Source organism: Acartia tonsa, chromosome 4 (genome assembly GCF_053477335.1).
Source record: "Acartia tonsa isolate MP-2025a chromosome 4, ASM5347733v1, whole genome shotgun sequence".
Classification (NCBI taxonomy): Eukaryota; Metazoa; Arthropoda; class Copepoda; order Calanoida; family Acartiidae; genus Acartia; species Acartia tonsa.
Window position 1 is genome coordinate 58,012,671 of NC_137263.1, and position 20,012 is coordinate 58,032,682.

Genomic DNA, 20,012 nt, shown 5'->3' on the forward strand with positions numbered 1-20,012 from the left:
GATTACCCATTTGGGACCCCCAAAACAGGGGTCTCCAAAGAGATTGTCTTTGTGTTTGTAATATATTTTCTCCGACGCAAATTTGTTGATACCAAACTTTTTTTAGTTTTGGGTATTTAGACTTTTTTTTGGCTAAAAGCATTTGATGTCTATACAACTCTTAAGAATTAATTTTGATTCCTTTCTCTGTAAAGAATTATTCATCTTGTTTTATAAATATTTCATCATTTCCTCATTATCAAATTTATGTTGTTTGTAAAATAATAATTATATTTATTTTCAGATAAAATATAAAATGAAATTAAACTGAAGATCATAATACTGTAGTCATTAACTTCAGAAAGAGAAACAAAACTCCAATAAATTTTTGTTCAGAATCAAAGTAAGGTAGTTTTCAACAAGTACAAGGATAATTTTTTCCATAACAAACCACAACAAGCCAAAAACATTAAAAAAATTGCTATCATAAGGTTATATGTATTGCTATTTTATGTATTAGGTACTTTGTGTGTGTCATGTTTATTGTACATAGCTTTCACTTGACAAGAGAGAGGTGATAGAGGGATATATTTGATGTTCATAAAGTAAATCTAATAGTTTTGTTTACTTAGTGACTGATGTACAGACATCTTAATTTTATTTTACTATTACATAGAATATTATTTATTGAAGGTGCAAGAACAATTAATAATCCATCATGAACAAGTGTCTTATTTGTGCTAAGGAATTCTCTACAAAAAGCAATTTAACAGCACATAAGAGAATTCATACAGGAGAGAAGCCGTTCAAATGTGATACATGTGAAAAGACTTTCTCACAACAAAGCAACTTAACTCTACACAAGAGGACTCACACAGGTGAGAAGCCATTCAAATTTGATTTTTGTGAAAAAGCATTTACACTACAACAACATTTGATATATCATATGAGAATCCATACAGGTGAGAAACCACACTCTTGTGATACATGTGAAAAAGCTTTCCATAGAAATAGTGAGTTAACTATACATAAGAGGATCCATACAGGAGAGAAACCATATTCTTGTGATATTTGTAATAAGGCTTTCTCACGACAAGGTGACTTAACTGTTCATAAGAGGATTCATACAGGTGAGAAACCGTACCCTTGTGATACATGTGAAAAGACATTCTCACAACTAAGCCAATCAATTAACCATAAGAGGATTCACACAGGAGACAAACCATACTCTTGTAATACATGTGAAAAAGCTTTCTCACAAAAAAGTGCTTTAACTAGTCATAAGAGGATCCATATAGAAGAGAAGCTATACTCTTGTAAAATATGCAAGAAATATTTTAAAAGTAATGCTTCTTTGACAATACATAATAAATCAGCTGAACATCTCAACAAGCTGGAACCTACTAAGAATACAATTCTACCTTCTGCTTCTACCAATTTTGTTGATTGTGGTGAAGCTGATATTAAACTAGAAATAAAAGAAGAAGAAACTCTTGATGAGGATCCTCTCTCTATCAACATGGAGGCTGAGAATGTTGAAGAAACTTTAAAACAGGAAATTGAAGATAAAGATTGTATTGATGTCATAGAACATAAAATTGAAATATGATGAACAATTGGTTTTCTTATTTGAAATACCAAATTTTGTAAATATTTTTTTTTTAATGTAAATATTAAAGGGAGGGGTGGGTAGTTTTGCCACTTTCACTGACTCTGTCACTATTAGGCTTGATATTAATGTTAGACTATATTTTAAATATTTTTTTCTATTTTGCAAATCAAAACTTTTTTTCATATAATGGATAACAATGAAATGAAAATATAATTCTTCCAGCCTTCATTTGAATAAATAGCTAAGATAAATCAGGTAAATATGATTACTTTCATTAATTGTGCCAGAATCAGATAATCTGAAATCATTAAGATTTTTTTCTAGATGTTCCTCTTACAACTAACCCCTGCGAGACAAGCTAGATCTTAATTTTATTTGTGAGTTACTCACTTCCTTTTAAGATATTTGAACAAAATACCTTTTTTGCTGAATCATTACTTTTCACATTTTCACAGTGCAGGTATCTTTATAAGCAACAGCGTTTGTCTCGCAGTAGCCAAAGAGTCCACCCGAGGGTTAGTTACAAGGAGTAAAATATCAGAGATAAAATTAAATTTTCAAATTATTACAATTTCTTATTTACATTAAATTGAAATGATAACAATAGTTATCTCTCGCGTCATATTATAAACAGCTTTCCGCAGATATAAAATGTACAATTATAAGATTAGAACTAGTTTTGTAGACCCGAGATGCTGAGATTCTTTAAAACATGTTTATTTTCTTAAGTTTATTTGTTTTGATAAGATACTATTTTATGTATTAGGTACTTTGTGTGTGTGTCATGTATATTGTACGTAGATGAGCGCTCTCATGTGACTAGAGAGAGAGGAGTTAGAGGGATATAGAGTACATCTTATAATTTTATCTACATAGGGACTAATGTACCGACATCTTAATTATAGAGTAGCTTTGAAAATGAAATAATAAGATCAAAAATTATTATTTCCTACTTTACTATTATATATTGTTTATTCCAGGTGCAAGAACAATTTAGAATCCATCATGAACAAGTGAAATTTCTGCTACAAGGAATTCCCTAAGAAGAGTAGTTTAACAAGACATATGAGAATTCATACAGGTGAGAAGCCATTCAAATGTGATACATGTGAAATGGCATTTTCAGTAAGTAATCACCTTACAGTTCACAAAAGGATCCATACTGGTGAGAAACCATACTCTTGTGATACATGTGAAAAGGCTTTCTCACATCAAAGTGCATTAAAAGAACATAACAGGATCCATACAGGAGAGAAGCCTTACTCTTGTGATACATGTGACAAAGCTTTCCGTTCTAGTAGTGAGTTAACAGTCCACAAGAGGATTCATACAGGAGAGAAGCCATACTCTTGTGAATTCTGCCAGAAATCTTATAAAACTAGAACACAATTGACAATACATAATAAATCAGCTGGACATCTAAAGAAAATAGAATCTACTAAAAATACAGTTCCGCCTTCTGCTTCTACCAGTTTTGTTGATTGTGGTGAAGCTGAAATCAAACTAGAGATAAAAGAAGAAGAAACTCTTGATGAAGATCCTCTCTCTATCAACATGAAGGCTGAGAATGTGGAAGTAATTATAAAAGAGGAAATAAAGGAAGAAGAAGGAATTGAGAGTGAAGAATTTGTTTAAGTAGATAAAATGCTTTATAAATAAATGAACCTAAATTGCAAATTTGTTTTGAATGTCTTAAAACAAGTGTTTAATTATGTTTGTTTTTAAGATTTGATGTAATGTGCAAATAATATCACTTTTCCAAAAATTATTTAATTCATAATTCTTTGAAAAAATGTTATTTGTCAAAATTTGTAAATAGGTAGTATCTTATATATTTTGTTTGCTTTATTGTTTAAAATATCCTAACCTAAGTTTGAGGAATACTAATTGATATTACATTGTAAAACTTCTTTCATTTTTGTTATCCAATATATTTCTCATTTTTTTCTCATGATTATAATTGTGTTAGATTATATTTTTTTTATTTTCAGACTGAATATAAAATGAATTGAAAATCTTAGATTATAAAAAAAGAAAACGAGTTATTTTAGCTAAGTAAAGTAAGTCAGTTTACTATATTATGAAATAAAAACTATCAAATAATTTTGGTCACCTATTATTCTAGCAGTTCATGTGGTTTAATTTTCAGTTACGCAGATAATTATATTATATAATCACGCCTTCTTCTTCTACCAGTTTTGTTGATTTTGGTGAAGCTAATATTAAACTAGAAATAAAAGAAGAACAAAATAATGATGAGGATCCTATATCTATAAAGATAGAGGCTGAGAGTGTGCAAGTAATTATAAAGGAGGAAGAAGGAAATGAGAGTGAAGAATTTGTTGAAGTAGATAGAATTAAAAATGTTTGATAAATGAATGAACCTAAATTGTGAATTTGCTGTAAATGTCTTTAAGCTTTATTATATTTTATTTTTATGTTCTTAAGTATTAAGATTTGATGTAATGTTTAAATGATATTACTTCTCCAAAAACAATTTTAAAGAAAAAATCATAATTCATTGAAAAAAATGTTATTTGTAAAAATGTGTAAATAAGTACCTAATATCTTATATACTTTGTTTGCTTTATTGTTTAAACATAAATCTGCGTTGCCCTAACCCTGTGGAGCTACCTTGTACATATACATACCTAATTTACCCTAACCTAAAATTGAGGAATACTAATTGAGATAAAATTAAAAAATTGAATATATTTCAACTAAATTGTATAGAAATTGTTTCTTTTTATACATTTTTTCTATCCTATTGAGCAAGGTCTGTCTACCATCTCTAACTTTTATTATTTCTCATTTTCTTACATTCAATTAATCAGATCTCATTATTAGAATTGTGTTACTTGTAAAATTATTATTATATTTATTTTCAGACTGAATATAAAATGAATTGAAAATCTTAGATTATAAAAACAGAAAACGAGTTATTTTAACTAAGTAAAGTAAGTCAGTTTACTATATTATGAAATAAAAACTATCAAATAATTTTGGTCACCTATTATTCTAGCTGGCTAAGTTATCGAGCAGTTCATGTGGTTTAATTTTCAGTTACGCAGATAATTATATTATAATTGTGTATTTAATACCTGCAGGGTTAAAAAATGAATCATCATATATTACAAATATTATGTTGTAGAATCTCTGAAATTCTAGTGTTAAGATTTCCGGTAAAGAGGGGGGGGGGGAGTGGATGTACGTGTTGATTTCATTAAGGGAGGAGTAGGTTGCGCTAAAAAAACCGTAAAGGTGTGAGTTTTAAGGCTTAAAAATAGCAGTAGAACAATAATATTCACTAAATATGTGTATTTCTTATTAAAAAAAACTATAGACAAAAATTTTTTTCAAAGTTAACATAAATACTCTACAAAACTTTAGAAAAGGGTGAAAGTGTAGCAACTCTATATTGGTGGTGAATCAAAAAGAAATATAACCTTAAAATGTTCTAATATTATAGAGGAAGGATTTTTGTCTGTCATTAAAAAAAAGACTTTGTTAACCAATAAATAATTCAAATAACCTACCCTATTTAATTTTGTTTTTTGGTACAGCAAAGAACGTCAAAGCTTTCTTTATTTGTGAGAGGGGGTAAAAACTTTTGAAGCGGGGGTGGGGGGATCACCCCTTTACCTCCCCACCGCCCGCTGCGGACGTCCATGGGTTTCAGCTAAAAGTTATTGACAATATGACAACAAATTTTTATTTTATTATCTACATTTTGATTGAATAATATTTATTCCAGGTGCAAGAACAATTAAAAATTCATCATGTTGTCGTGTGATATTTGCCACAAGCAATTCTCCCACAAGAGCGTTTTAACAAGACATATGGGAATTCATACAGGCGAGAAGCCATTCTCCTGTGATACATGTGAAAAGACTTTCTTACAGCAATGTAAATTAACTGTCCATAAGAGAATCCATATGCTAGAGAAGTTATACTTTTGTGATACATGTAAAAAAGCTTTCAGTACAAATAGTAATTTAACTCGTCATAAGAGGATTCATACAGGTGAGAAGCCATACTCTTGTGAATTATGCCAGAAATCTTATAACTCTAGTTCAAACCTGACAACACATAACAAATCCGCTGGACATCTCAAGAAGTTAAAATCTACTAAGAATACAGTTCCAACTTCTGCTTCTACCAGTTTTGTTGATTGTGGTGAAGCTAATATCAAACTAGAGATAAAAGAAGAAGAAACTCTTGATGAGGATCCTCTCTCTATCAACATGGAGGCTGAGAATGTTGAAGAAACTATAAAAAAGGAAATAGAAGAAGAAATGGATAAAGATTCTCTTTCTTGTGAACAGAATCCTGATGAAGATTATATAAATAGTATTAACATTGTTGAACACAAGATTGAATATAATTAACTCTATTAAAGTAAATTAAATTGTTGTATATAAAAAGACAATGTATTCTTAAGTACTAAATTTTTTTTGATTTTTTACATTAAAAATACTTCAGGGGTGTATATTCTGCACAAGATTTATTTTTTTCCCCTGCTACAAATTTTTTTATTTTTTCCCCCCCTAGATTTTTCTTAAAAAGTAGGGGGGAAAATAGAAAAATATTTAAAGAACTCTATATTTTATTTATTTTATCCCTCCTACCACACATTTTTTTAGTTTTTTTAACCAAGGAGGGGGGCGAAATGGAAAAAATGTTTTCAGTTTTCTTAATTTTTACATTTTTTTTCCCTCCAACCACTTTTTTTTTATTTCCCCCCCCCCCCCTGAGCAGGGGATCCCATGCAGAATATACACCCCTGAAATATTTTTTCTCTCTATTTATTTTCTTACATATTTTTAAATTGATTATATAAGAATTTTAAAGTTATCTCTCTGTGTAAATCTGTATTTCTTGTTTGTTTTCTGTACATATACTTTTTTATTTCTTGATTATTTTTTATATTTTCAGAACACGAAAATGAAATTTGGTTACATGGAATAATAGAAACATCACATTTAAAAACAGGTATTTGGACACTTCGTTGTTATTAAGTTAGGCATTGAAGTGAGGCCATAGGTTATTAAGTAGAGATTAAAGATATATTAAGGACACAAAGTGGTAGATTCACGAAACGTATTTTAACTTTAATTCGGTGACCCCCACATATATGTTTTCTTGTTTAATTATAAAAACAACATTTGTGGCGGCTAAAACTTATATGCACAGGCCAATGAAATAATTTCACTTTAACGAGTAGTGATTGTTCGAAATAAAAGCTACTTTTGGTATGCAATCCTTGCAATTATATAACAGAATTGTATTAATTATTTATTTGACTTTACAAATTTAACATCCTATATTAAAAATGGTGAATTCTCTGAAAATAAAATTATTTCTTTGATTAAATGAGTTTAAGGCTTTTGAACAAAGATAAAATAAAACAAATATTATAATTGAAATTAAGAAAATTACAAAAAAGGGTTTCTTTAAAAAAATAACGATTCTTGAAATCAGCTCTTAATAATTATCTGGTTTAACATAATATAGAAATAATATCAAATTTAATTATTTTTTTTATAATGAATTAATATTTGTGTTTTATTTATTGCTATGTATATGTAGTACTAAAAATTACATGGTATAAATTTAACTTATCTTTAATATCATTTTTCTGATATCATAAATTACACATTTTTGGTTGTAACTTCAGATTCTGTATGCAGGACATTTCAGATATTGTCGCTAATTCTTGTTAGGGTGTTCTTTCAACTTTTAAATTCAAATTTGGTGAGAATAAGCAGAAATAAAAAGTAGGAGCAATTGTTGGTTCAGTCTCCATTTCTTCACAGTTGTACATTGTAAACCCATAAAAGTAACTTCACTACAAATTTTATAGTCTTAGGTAACATAACTTTATAGCAAAAAAGTATTAATACCCCCTCTTTCTCACCGGAGATTCACATTGTATTTCTTCCAGTTGTGAAAATTGCACAATACACATAATCGATAAGCAGGTGGGTCCATATCACTGCAAATAAGAAATAGAGAAAAAAAGTGGGGTAATAATTGCATGTTATTAAATAGATATTACGTATTTTGGCGTTATCCTCTTAGGAATTTTTTTCTTCAATTTTTTTCAATTTTATACCCCCCCCCCCCCCCCCCCCCCGACTAAATGACTGGGTTAGGTTAGGCTAGGTTAGGTTATATAGCTAAAGGGCCGAGCGCCCGCGGCTAGGCAGGCTAGGGGGGCCAAGCGCCCGCGGCTAGGCAGGCCAGGGGGCCGTTTCTCGGGGGTGGGGGGGGGGGGGGTGGTATAAAAATTGTCAAATTTTGAGAAAAATTTCTTAAGAGGATAATACCAGTATTTTATTTTAGGATGCAAGAACAGTCCATAATGAACAAGTGTCATATCTGTTACTCTTATTTCTCTTCCAAGGAATATCTAACAAGCCATTTCAAAGTTCATTCCAACAAATTTGACTTATGTGATAAGGCTTTTAAACATGAAAGTAAATTAACTGTCCATAAGAGGATACATACAGGAGAGAAGCCTTACTCTTGTGATACTTGTGAAAAATCTTTCCGTACAAATGGTCAGCTAACTCTACATAAAAGAATTCACACAGGTGACATGCCTTACTCTTGTGAAACATGTAATAAAAGTTTTCTTACAAATGGTAGCTTAGTTATACATAAAAGAATTCATACAGGAGAGAAGCCATATTCTTGTGATATATGTGAAAAGGCTTTCAAGCAACAAGGTGAGTTAACTGTCCATAATAGGATTCATACAGGAGAGAAGCCATTCAAATGTGACACATGTGATAAAGCTTTCCTTAGAAAAAGAGAGTTAACTTTCCACAAGATGAACCATACAGGAGAGAAGCCATACTCTTGTGATACATGTAAAAAATCTTTTTGTAGAAATAATGAGTTAAAAGTACATATGAGGATCCATACAGGAGAAAGGCCATACTCCTGTGATTTATGTCAGAAATCTTATTACTCCAGTTCAGAATTATCACAGCATAACAAATCAGTAGGACATCTCAAGAAGTTAGAATCTTCTAAGAAAACAGTTTCACCATCTGCTTCTACCAGTTTTGTTGATTGTGGTGAAGCTGATATTAAACTAGAAATAAAAGAAGAAGAAACTCTTGATGACGATCCTCTCTCTATCAACATGGAGGCTGAGAATATTGTAGAAACTATAAAACAGAAAATAGAAGTTGAAAGTCAGGATAATGATTTTCTTTCTTGTGAACAGAATTCTGATGAACATAAAATTGAAATATGACAAACAATAGATTTTCTTAAATGAGATACCTGAATTTGTAAATATATTCAATATTTCTAATTTGAATTACAATTTTTCTTTTTAAAATTAAATCTGAAAATACTATTTTTCCAACTGTTTGATTTAAGAATTTTTTGTTTCAAAGTTTTCTTTTTCTGCTAATCAAAGCTTAATTTTTGTTGCATTGTTCTCCTCCATTTAACATTAACATAATAAATGTCTTTGATTGAATCTTTAAACTAAATTATGTATATATTTTTCTTAGGTAGCACCTTCGATGCACTAGCCATGAGGGATTATCCTGTCCCTAGTTTAACCTAATCTAACCCAGAATAAAACATTAAAACAATCACTTTTACTAAATTTGTTTCCAAAGATTTCTTATTGATATTTTTTATACTTTTCATGTTGAAAGCAAATAATGACCAGAAAGCTAGGAGTTAGAATAAGTTTTTTTCAATTTAAAATAGAATCTTTTAAACTTCTGATCACTAGGTATTGTTTTACAAAATGAAATATTAGATATTTGAATGTCTGTATTGGTAGTTTTTTGTCTGAGTATTTGATCAATTTAGATAATGTTTTTCCCCCTGGATAATACCCTAAAACAATTACTATTCCTAATATTAACTAACTACTAAAGACAAAATTTTACACAAGATAAGATTTTCATCTACTTTCTTATTAGTAGCGAAGCTACTCTATAATTCGCTTTGTCCGTCCGTCAGTCAGTCAGTCAGTCAGTCCGTCAGTCCGTCAGTCCGTCAGTCCGTAACGCTATGGGGGAAATGGGATTTACTCAGCTCCTATAAAAGATAGAATGCTGAAATTTTTTGACAACATTCCCATTATTAAGGAGCACAATTGACTATAAAACATCATTTGCGGTCGGACCGATTTTTAGCAGGTTTTAGGCTATTTTTATATATTTCACATTTTTCTCCATATCTTCAGTGTTTATGGTCCGATTTTCAAAATTTTTTCAGTTACAGATATCAAAATTAAATTTCCTGTCGTTTAAAGAAACAATCATGAAGGCCAGACTGCCTTTTTAGCAGGTTTTAGGCTATTTTTATATTTTTCACATTTTTCTCCATATCTTCAGTGTATGGTCCGATTTTCAAAATTTTTTCAGTTATAGATATCAAAATTAAATTTCCCGTCTTTTAGAGAAGACAACCATGACGGCCAGACTGCCTTTTCAGCAGGTTTTAGGCTGTTTTTTTTATATTTTTAAGATTTTTCTCCATATCTTCAGTGTTTATAGTCCGATTTTCAAAATTTTTTCAGTTGTAGATATCAAAATTAAATTTCCTGTCTTTAAAGGAAATAACCATGACGGCCAAACTGCCTTTTTGGCAGGTTTTAGGCTATTTATAAATATATTTAACACTTTTTTCCATATCTTCAGTGTATATGGTCCGATTTTCCAAATTTTTAAAGTTTTTAAGGATTTAAAAATTAAATTTTTTGTCGTTTTAAGAAAACAACCATGGCGGCCAGACTGCCTTTTATCAGGTTTTTGGCTATTTTTATAGGTTTTAAATATTTCCCAAGATCTTTGTTTATTTTGATCCAATTTTCAAACTTTTATGGGATATCAGTATCAAAATAATTTTTCCCTTTGTTATGAGCATCTTTAATATAATTTACTTTGACCATCGTCATCATACAAAATAAAACAAGGTTTCATATTTATTTTATCCAATAAATCTATTCTTGATTTTAGTAAAAACCTTTTAAATCTACCTGTACGTATTCCCATCTACGATTTTTGGTGCTTCGCTACTTATGGATGTTGTCATCCTTGTCTATAAATATTATGTAGCTTTCTTTAATATTCATTTAAATATCATTATAAGACTTGTGTTACTTAGAAAATTATAATTATATTTATTTTCAGACAGAATATAAAATGAAATAAGACTAAATATTATAAAGCTGAAGTCAATAGAATTGAAAGAGAAAGAAAAAGCAGGTAAGTTTTATTTTATCAAATTAAAGTAAGTAAATGTCTGTCTGTCCATATAAAATACTTTGCTAACCACTGAGAATAATTCTCTTTTAAGGAATTTTTATATAAGTCTAGGTATGTTTTTTTTGTTAGAGTGTAGTACAAACCTATAATAGGAAAAAAAAAAAATTTCGTGTAAAATAAGAATAGTTTCTCTCAAAGAGCTTAGTCAGAACCCCTCTTTTATGAAGGGGTAATCTTTCGTATGTTTGTGCTTTATTTAGTTCAGATTAGGTTAGGTTATATAGGGTAAGAGTAGCACCACAGGGCTAGTACAACACGGGTATATAGTTCAGTAGTTAAGTAATAAAGAAAAACAAATACTCACAACTCACTGTTTTCAACTTATTTTCTAAAAATAGAAAGAAGGGAGGGGGCTGGGGCGTTGCTTATGCTCTCCAGATAAAGTTAGAATTGTATCATTGGTTGAACAACCCCCCTCCTTTTAAGCACAGTAAAGCAAATATAAAGGCAAAGAATTATTATTTTCTTTCCTACTCACAAATAATGTCAAATATTATTAATTTCAGGTGTAAAAACAATTAAGAATCCATCATGAACAAGTGTCATATCTGCTGCAAGGAATTTTCTACTAAGAGTAATTTGACAGTACACATAAGAATTTATACAGAAGCCATACTCATGTAATACATGTGAAAAAAATTTCTTTGATCTGAAAAGACATAACAGGATCCATACAGGTGAGAAACCATTCAAATGTAATACATGTATAAAAGTTTTCACACAACAAAATCATTTAACTGACCATATGAGGATCCATAAAGGAGAGAAGTCATACTCATGTGTTACATGTGAAAAAACTTTCCGCACAAATTCTGATTTAACCTGTCGTAAGAGGGTTCATACAGGAGAGAAACCTTACTCTTGTGATATATGTGAAAAGACTTTCTCACAACTAAGCCAATTAACTCACCATAAGATGATTCACACCGGAGAGAAACCATACTCTTGTGATACATGTGAAAAGGCTTTTACCGTCAGGAGTTCCTTAACAACACACAGAAGAAACAATAAATGTGAGAAGCCATTCTCTTGTGATACATGTGAAAAGGCTTTCTCACAAAAAAGTCATTTAATTGTACATAATAGGATCCATACTGGTGAGATGCCATACTCATGTGAATTATGCCAGAAATCTTATTACAAAAGTTTTAGCATGTCAAACCAAAAGAAATCAGCTGGACATCTGAAAAAGTTAGAAACTATTAAGAATACAGTCACACCTTCTGCTTCTGCTTCTACCAGTTTTGTTGATTGTGGTGAAGCTGATATTAAACTAGAAATAAAAGAAGAAGAAATTCCTGATGAGGATCCTCTCTTTATAAAGCTGGAGGCTGAGAGTGTGGAAAAAAATATAAAAGAGGAAATAAAGGAGGAAGAAGGAATTGAGAGTGAAGAATTTGTTTAGGTAGATAAACATAAAAATGTTTGTTAAATGAATGAACCTAGTTTGCGAATTTGTTGTAAATGTCTTTTGGCAAGTACTCCGTTTTTTATTTATTTTTGTATTTAAGATTTGAAAATGTGTAAATAATAGTACTTCTCTAAAAACTATTATAAAGAAAAAAATCATAATTCTTTGAAAAAAATGTTTAAATAGTAGTATCCTATATACTTTGTTTGCTTTATTGTTTAAAAATAAATCTGAGATGCGCTAACCTTTCGGGGCTACCTTGTACAAATCCAATTTACCATAACCTAAGTTTAAGGAATACTTATTGATAAAAAATTAATTTTATATCAATTAATTTATTTAGATAATGTTTTTGTTATATTTTAAGTCGGTCTCTTGAATGCCAAAATACCTTCTTTAATTTTTGTTAACCGATATACATTTATCATTTCCTCATATTTAAGGGGAGGGGGGCGTAATAACATTTAAACTTAAATAGTGAGCAAAATGGTCTAAATATTGAGCTATATTCTTGAAACTTGGTACATAAGCTTAGTCCTACAGGTGCAAAAATCCAGAAAATTTAATTTTTAGGGTAGGTTAGGTAAGAAAAACCCTGCGAAAATGGGATTTTTAGGCCTTTTTTGGTCTATATTGATTTAGAAACTTAAACAGTTGGTCTATTTTAATGTAATTTGATGTAGACACTTACTTTAATTTTTTTTCATAGATTTTTTTCCTTGAATACACTGTGTTTATACACAAGGACATTATTTAAGATGATTCAGCAAGTCGGGTACCAACCCCAGCGGGCTAGGTTGGTGGCTCGCAGGAGTAAAGTGCATGTTTCTAAAGTTTGTGAGTCATATATCAAATATAGGTTTTTGAGTTTCGGTCCCCAAACTTGCTGAATCATCTTAAATAATGTCCTTATGAATAGACATACTGTATTCAAGAAAAATCAATTAAAAGTAAGTGTCTACATCAAATTACATTAAAATAGACCAACTATTCAAAATTAGATTTCATTTTGCCCCCCCCCCCCTCTCTAGTTCTCATAATTAAAATTGTGTTACATGTAAAATTATTACATTTGTTTCCAGACTGAATAGAAAATGAAATACGACTCAAGATCATAAAACTGAAAGCTAAAGAAAAACTAGAAGAAGTTGTATCTGAGCAAATTAAAGTAAATGTATGCCAGTCCTTTCGCATAAAATAATTCAGTTCTCCGTTTAAGGAATCTTTATATAAGTCTAAGTATGTATTTTTTGTTGGAGTGTAGTACTAACCTATAATGTCAATGGCCACTGGAAATTTTTTTTCTTTCATTTCAAATAAAATGGTTTCCCTCAAAGTGCCTAGTAAAGTTAAGAACTCTCCCCCCCCCCCCTCTTTATTAGAGGAAATTTTTTCTAACCTATAATGTTAAAAGGCCACAGGAAAATTTGTTTCTTTCATTTGAAAAGAGAGGAATTTATTAGAGAGATGGGGATGTAAGAATTTTATTATTGGTTCAACATACCCTCCCGCCCCCCCCCCCCTCACTTAAACACAGCTAATAGTCAAAGATAATAAATTGATAAAAATTTCATTATTTTCCATTCTCCTCAAGAATTGCATTAAATGTTTATTTCAGGTGCAAGAATAATTAATAATCCATCATGAACAAGTGTCATATCTGTAGCAAGGAATTCTCTAAAAAAGGCATTTTAACATTACATATGAGGAGCCATACAGGAGAGAAGTCATACTTTTGTGATAGATGTGAAAAGACTTTCTCACTACAAGGTCATTTAACTCGTCATAAAAGGATTCATACAGGAAAACTTTACTCTTGTGACACATGTGAGAAATCCTATTATACAAATAATCAGCTAACAGTCCATAAGAGAATTCATACAGGAGGAAAGCCATACTCTTGTGATTTATGTGAAAAATCTTACCCTACAAGAAGAGATTTAACTGTCCATAAGAGGTTCCATACAGGAGAGAAGCCATTCAAATGCGATTCGTGTGAAAAAGCTTTCTCACGACAAGATGCATTAACTCGTCATAAGTGGAGTCATTCAGGAGAAAAACCATACTCTTGTGATACATGTAAAAAAGATTTCAGACAACAAAGTGTATTAACTGTCCATAAGAGGATTCATACAGGTGAGAAGCCATACTCTTGTGATACATGCAAAAAAGATTTCAGACAACAAAGTGTATTAACTGTCCATAAGAGGATCCATACGCTAGAGAAGTTATACTCTTGTGATACATGTAAAAAAGATTTCAGACAACAAAGTGTATTAACTGTCCATAAGAGGATTCATACAGGTGAGAAGCCATACTCTTGTGATACATGCAAAAAAGATTTCAGACAACAAAGTGTATTAACTGTCCATAAGAGGATCCATACGCTAGAGAAGTTATACTCTTGTGATACATGTAAAAAAGATTTCAGACAACAAAGTGTATTAACTGTCCATAAGAGGATTCATACAGGTGAGAAGCCATACTCTTGTGATACATGCAAAAAAGATTTCAGACAACAAAGTGTATTAACTGTCCATAAGAGGATCCATACGCTAGAGAAGTTATACTCTTGTGATACATGTAAAAAAGATTTCAGACAACAAAGTGTATTAACTGTCCATAAGAGGATTCATACAGGTGAGAAGCCATACTCTTGTGATACATGCAAAAAGGATTTCGGTACAAATGGTGAGTTAAATCTCCATAAGAGGATCCATACGCTAGAGAAGTTATACTCTTGTGATACGTGTAAAAAAGCTTTCCGTACAAATGGTAATTTAACTCGACATAACAGGATCCATACAGGTGAAAAGCCATACTCTTGTGACACTTGTAAAAAATCATTTATTAACATTGGTGACTTGATAAAGCATAGAAGGATCCATACAGGAGAAAGGCCTTATTATTGTGATTTATGCTCAAAATCCTTTTACTCCAGTTCAGAATTGTCACAGCACAACAAATCAGTAGGACATATCAAGAAGATAGAGTCTACTAAAAATACAGTTTCACTTTCTACTTCTACTAGTTTTGTTGATTGTGGCGAAGCTGAAATTAAAGTAGAAATAAAAGAAGAGGAAACTCTTGATAAGGATCCTCTCTCTATCAACATGGAGGCTGAGAATGTTGAAGAAACTTTAAAACAGGAAATAAAATGAGAAGAAATTGAGGATAAAGATTGTACTGATATCATAGAACATAAAATTTAGATATAATGATAAACAATTTGTTTTCTTATGTGAAATACCAAATTTTGTAAATATTGTATTTTTTTTGATGTAAATATTAAAGCTGGGGGGGGGGGGAGTTTTGAAACTTTCACTTACTCCGTCATTATGATTATTGATATTAATATTAGATTTTAGGTTATTTCGGATATAACTTTATCTTTAGGTTATATTACATTATTACCAAGCCAAATATTCATGAAGTAAGTAAAAAGTGGAAAAACTCCCCCTCGCCTCTCCTTCCAACACTTTATTTTTACAAAAATCTGTATACATTATTTTTCTTCTTATTGCTGGTTATTAAAGATTATTTGGTTATTTTTTCTATTTTGCAAATCAAAACTTATCACTTTTTGTAACTTTTTATTTTTTTCAGATAACGGATAACAATGAAATGAAAATATAATTCTTCCAGCCTTCATTTGAATAAATAGCTAAGATAAATCAGGTAAATATGATTTCTCTCATTAATTGTACCAGAATTTGTTTTTATAATTTCCCGCAGAATCAGATAATGTATAATCATTAAGATTTTTTTCTAGATTTTTCCCTTACAACTAACACCTGCGAGACAAGCTAGATCTTAATTTTATTAGTAAGCTACTCACTTCATTTTAGGATATTTGAACAAAATTTTTTTTTGCGGAATCATTATTTATCTTTTTTTTACAGTATTTATGCTGATCTGTCTCTCAATCATTTAATATCTTGGAATCCATGTATGGTGAATATTGTGTTAGTTTTATTTATTTTCAGACTGAATGTAAAATTAAAGAAGACTCAAGATTACAAAACTAAACTTAGTAGAAACACAAAGATCAAGAAAAGAGAAGTAAATTGAGTTTAGCAAAACAAAGTAAGTTAGTTTTTTATATATATAAACAAGTTTGAAACCTTCCATAAAAGCAATGCAATTTAAAATTGAATGTAAATTTGAAGCAAAGTTGCTTAAATACAGGATAATGTTTTAAGAATATGTTTACGATATAAGGACTAGACAATAGTTTATTAGTTTACCTTGTTGTCCTAGGAATTAAATATTATTTAAAAGTTCAGCATTTTTTAAAGAACATACAAACATTCTGCTAAAGATTATGAAGTTGCTACACTTTCTAAATCGTAACTAAATATTACAGAAACCATCCTCCAAAGTTTCAAATTAATAGAACAATTCTAACATGCCTTAATTACTATTAAGACTATAGATTAGATAGAGTTTACGTCGAGTATAAAGTGACAGACACACTCTACATATAGAAGATGGCTATACTAAATAATACTAATAATAAACTTACACTAAATAATGTAATGAGATAGTTTTCATAGTAATAGACGTACAAGAATACCTTGATTATAAAGTAACTATTATTTTTTTAATTCTACACAAGTATTACATCAAATATATTTTTTATTTCAGGTGCAAGTACAATTAATAACCCATCATGAACAAGTGTCATATCTGCTTCAAGAGATTCTCTATAAAGAGAGACTTAACAGTGCATATGAGAATTCATACAGGTGAGAAGCCATTCAAATGTGATACATGTGATAAGGCTTTCTCACAACAAGGTCATTTATATGCCCATGAGAGGATCCATACAGGAGAGAAACCATACTCTTGTGATTCATGTGAAAAGAGTTTCTTACAAAAAAGTAATTTAACAGTACATATGAGAATTCATACAGGTGAGAAACCATTCAAATGTGACAAATGTGATAAGGCTGTCCGGACAAGTCATGAGTTAATTGTCCATAAAAGGAACCACACAAGAGAAAAACCATACTCTTGTGATACATGTGATAAGGCTTTCTTACAACAAATTCATTTAACTCTTCATAAAAGGATTCATATAGGTGAGAAGCCATACTCTTGTGAAATATGTGATAAGGCTTTCACACAACAAGGTCAATTAACTCTACATATGAGGATCCACACTGGTGAGAAGCCATACTCTTGTGTGTTATGCCAGAAATCCTTTAAAACTACTTCAAACATGATAACACATAATAAAACAGCAAGACATCTCAAGAAGTTAGAATCAACTAAGAATGCAGATTCACCCTCTGCTTCTACCAGTTTTGTTGATTGTGGTGAAGGTGAAGTAAAATTAGAGATAAAAGAAGAAGAAACTCTTGATGAAGATCCTCTCTCTATCAACATAGAGGCTGAGAGTGTTGAAGAAATTATAAAACAGGAAATAAAAGAGGATGAAGGAATTAATAGTGAAGAACTTGTTTAAGTTTAAGATGTTTGATAAATTAATGAACCTAAATTGTGAATTTGTTGTAAATGTCTTTTGGCTTTATTATATATTTATTAGTGATGGCAATCCGTCGAATTTTTGGGCCGGATTCGGATTCCGGATTTTTAAAGAATCCGTCAAAAAAGTAGCGGATTCCGGATTCTTATTTTTGGCGGATTCCGGATTCTAGCAATATTTTTAAAGAATTTAAAAAAAAATTTAAAATTTAAGTACTACATATGTCCTAAAAATCAATGTTCTTGGTGTTCTCTATAATTCACTTCCGAGAATCTAACCAGATTTTAAAAGATATTATTTATAATGATGAAAAGTTTTGCCTTCAAAGAGGAGGAGTTGAAAGAAAAAACTCAAGACGCTAATTTTAGCCTACCAAATAAGAATCCGAAATCCACTATTAAAAAACGGATTCCGGATCCGGATTCGGATTCAAAAATTGGGCAGATTCCGGATACGGATTGCCAACCCTTATATTTATGTTTGTATTTAAGATTTGATAGTAAGTGTATATAATATTGCTTCTTCAAAAAACAATTTCAAAGAAAAATTTATAAAGATGACAGTTACCTTGGTAGTGTCTTATATTCTTTGTTTCCTTTATTGTTTATTGTTTAAACATAAATCTGCATTGTCCTACCCTGCGGGATACCTTGTACATACCCAAATAACCATTGCCTAAGTTTGAGGAATACCTGATAAAAAATTGTATATTTCAACTAAATTATGTAGATACTGTTTCTGTTTATACATTTTTCAGTCCTTTTACGCAAAAGTTTGTCTACCTATCTTAATTTCTTAGTATTAAAATCATTCTTCATTTCTTGTATTCAATTTGATCTCAAAATTAGAATTGTGATACATGTAAAATTATAATTGTGATTATTTTCAGACCGAATAAAAAAATTAATTGAGAATCTTAGAAAAAATTTTAAAAAAGAGAACGCGAGTAATTTTAATTTAGCTAAGTAAAGTAAGTTAGTTTTCTATAGTATGAAAAAAACCTATCAAATAATTTTTGTGACCTATTATTTTAGCCAGCTATCAAGCAATTCATTTGTTTTAATTTTAAGTTATAATTGTGTATCTTTAATACCTGCAGTGTTATAAAATAAATCATCATATATTACAAATATTATGTTGTAGAATCTTTGGAATTCTAATATTAAAGATTTCTGGAAATGGGGAGGGGGGGGGGTTGGTGTTCTCCTTTACGGATGTATGCGTTAATTTCATTAATTTATTCTCTACAAAAATTTGGAAAAGGGTGAAAGTAAAGCAACTCTACATTTGTGGTGAATCCAAAAGAAATATAATCTTAAAATATTCTAATATCAAAGAGGAAGGATTTCTGTCTGTCTTTAAAGAGAGACTTTGATAACCAATAAAATAATTCAAATTTTAATCTACCCTATTTAATTTTGTTTTTGGTACAGCCAAGGACGTACAAGCTTTTTTATTTTGGGGAGGGGTAAAACTTTTTAAGGGGGGGAGGAAACACCCGTTTACCTCACCCCCCCCCCCCCGCCTTGGACGTTTTTAACTAAATTTTTCTAGGACGGGGCACTGTTATGAAAGTCTATAATACTTATTGCTTTATTGTATTAAAATGGATAAATGCACACATATTCGTTAGTCTCTTTTTAATTCACCTGTTTTTATTTTAGTTTCAAGAGCATAATCCATCATGAACAAGTGTAATATCTACTGCAAAGAACTCTCCACAAAAGGCAACTTAAAAGCACATATGATAATCCATACAGGTGAGAAACAATACTCTTGTGATGCATGTGAAAAGTCATTCCCATGGCCAAGTTCATTAATTGTTCATAAGAGGATCCATACAGGAGAAAAGCCATACTCATGTGATACATGTAATAAGGCTTTCTCAAAACAAAGTGTATTAGCTGACCATAAGAGGCTCTATATAGTACATACAGTAGAGAAGTTAAACTCTTGTGATAAATGTGAGAAATCTTTCTGTACAAATATAGAGTTAACTGCCCATAAAATGATCCATATTGGGAACAAGCCATACTCTTGTGAATTATGTAAGATATATGTTTGCTCTAATTCAGAACTGTTAAGACATAATAGTTCAGCTGGACATCTCAAGAAGTTAGAAATAGAATACAGTTTCACCTTCTGCTTCTACTAGTTTTGTTGATTGTGTTGAAGCTAATGTAAAACTAAAAATAAAAGAAGAAGAAACTCTTG

At 30.4% G+C, this 20,012-nt stretch overlaps 4 protein-coding genes across 8 annotated transcripts; all 4 read left to right on the forward strand.

Annotated features, from left to right (window-relative positions):
* The first annotated feature begins 281 nt into the window (after positions 1-281).
* Positions 282-3,505, forward strand: LOC145318108 (uncharacterized). Its single transcript, XM_080159458.1, has 3 exons — positions 282-382; positions 673-1,585; positions 2,612-3,505. Exons 2-3 carry the CDS (start codon positions 698-700, stop codon positions 3,224-3,226), a joined length of 1,503 nt encoding a protein of 500 aa, XP_080015584.1. The 5' UTR covers positions 282-382; positions 673-697; the 3' UTR covers positions 3,227-3,505.
* Positions 1,640-15,552, forward strand: LOC145317935 (uncharacterized). 4 transcript variants are annotated; one of them, XM_080159221.1, is made up of 2 exons: positions 1,640-1,846; positions 13,926-15,552. In XM_080159221.1, exon 2 carries the CDS (start codon positions 13,951-13,953, stop codon positions 15,466-15,468), a length of 1,518 nt encoding a protein of 505 aa, XP_080015347.1. In that variant the 5' UTR covers positions 1,640-1,846; positions 13,926-13,950; the 3' UTR covers positions 15,469-15,552. The 4 variants fall into 4 exon arrangements, with proteins under 4 accessions (XP_080015347.1, XP_080015348.1, XP_080015345.1 ...); XM_080159222.1 differs by lacking the exon at positions 1,640-1,846 and adding an exon at positions 12,227-12,301; XM_080159219.1 differs by lacking the exon at positions 1,640-1,846 and adding an exon at positions 13,388-13,475.
* Positions 3,572-6,480, forward strand: LOC145317942 (uncharacterized). Of its 2 annotated transcripts, none has more exons than XM_080159230.1 (2): positions 3,572-3,651; positions 5,346-6,480. In XM_080159230.1, the coding sequence occupies exon 2, from the start codon at positions 5,371-5,373 to the stop codon at positions 5,977-5,979; it is 609 nt and encodes a 202-aa protein (XP_080015356.1). In that variant the 5' UTR covers positions 3,572-3,651; positions 5,346-5,370; the 3' UTR covers positions 5,980-6,480. The 2 variants fall into 2 exon arrangements, with proteins under 2 accessions (XP_080015356.1, XP_080015355.1); XM_080159229.1 differs by lacking the exon at positions 3,572-3,651 and adding an exon at positions 4,478-4,548 and having other exon boundaries at positions 5,346-6,477.
* Positions 15,553-15,911: 359 nt separating the features above from the next.
* LOC145318402 (uncharacterized) lies at positions 15,912-17,955 on the forward strand. The gene is made up of 3 exons (XM_080159694.1): positions 15,912-15,985; positions 16,294-16,393; positions 16,955-17,955. Exon 3 carries the CDS (start codon positions 16,980-16,982, stop codon positions 17,775-17,777), a length of 798 nt encoding a protein of 265 aa, XP_080015820.1. The 5' UTR covers positions 15,912-15,985; positions 16,294-16,393; positions 16,955-16,979; the 3' UTR covers positions 17,778-17,955.
* The last annotated feature ends 2,057 nt before the right edge of the window (positions 17,956-20,012 follow it).

Excerpts from the sequence above, each read along its gene's own strand:
- LOC145318108 (XM_080159458.1), top strand. The coding sequence starts at position 698 with ATGAACAAGTGTCTTATTTGTGCTAAGGAATTCTCTACAAAAAGCAAT. Across the intron at positions 1,586-2,611 it reads TAGAACATAAAATTGAAATA|TTCTGCTACAAGGAATTCCC; the intron begins TGATGAACAATT and ends AACAAGTGAAAT.
- LOC145317942 (XM_080159230.1), top strand. The coding sequence starts at position 5,371 with ATGTTGTCGTGTGATATTTGCCACAAGCAATTCTCCCACAAGAGCGTT.
- LOC145317935 (XM_080159221.1), top strand. The coding sequence starts at position 13,951 with ATGAACAAGTGTCATATCTGTAGCAAGGAATTCTCTAAAAAAGGCATT.
- LOC145318402 (XM_080159694.1), top strand. The coding sequence starts at position 16,980 with ATGAACAAGTGTCATATCTGCTTCAAGAGATTCTCTATAAAGAGAGAC.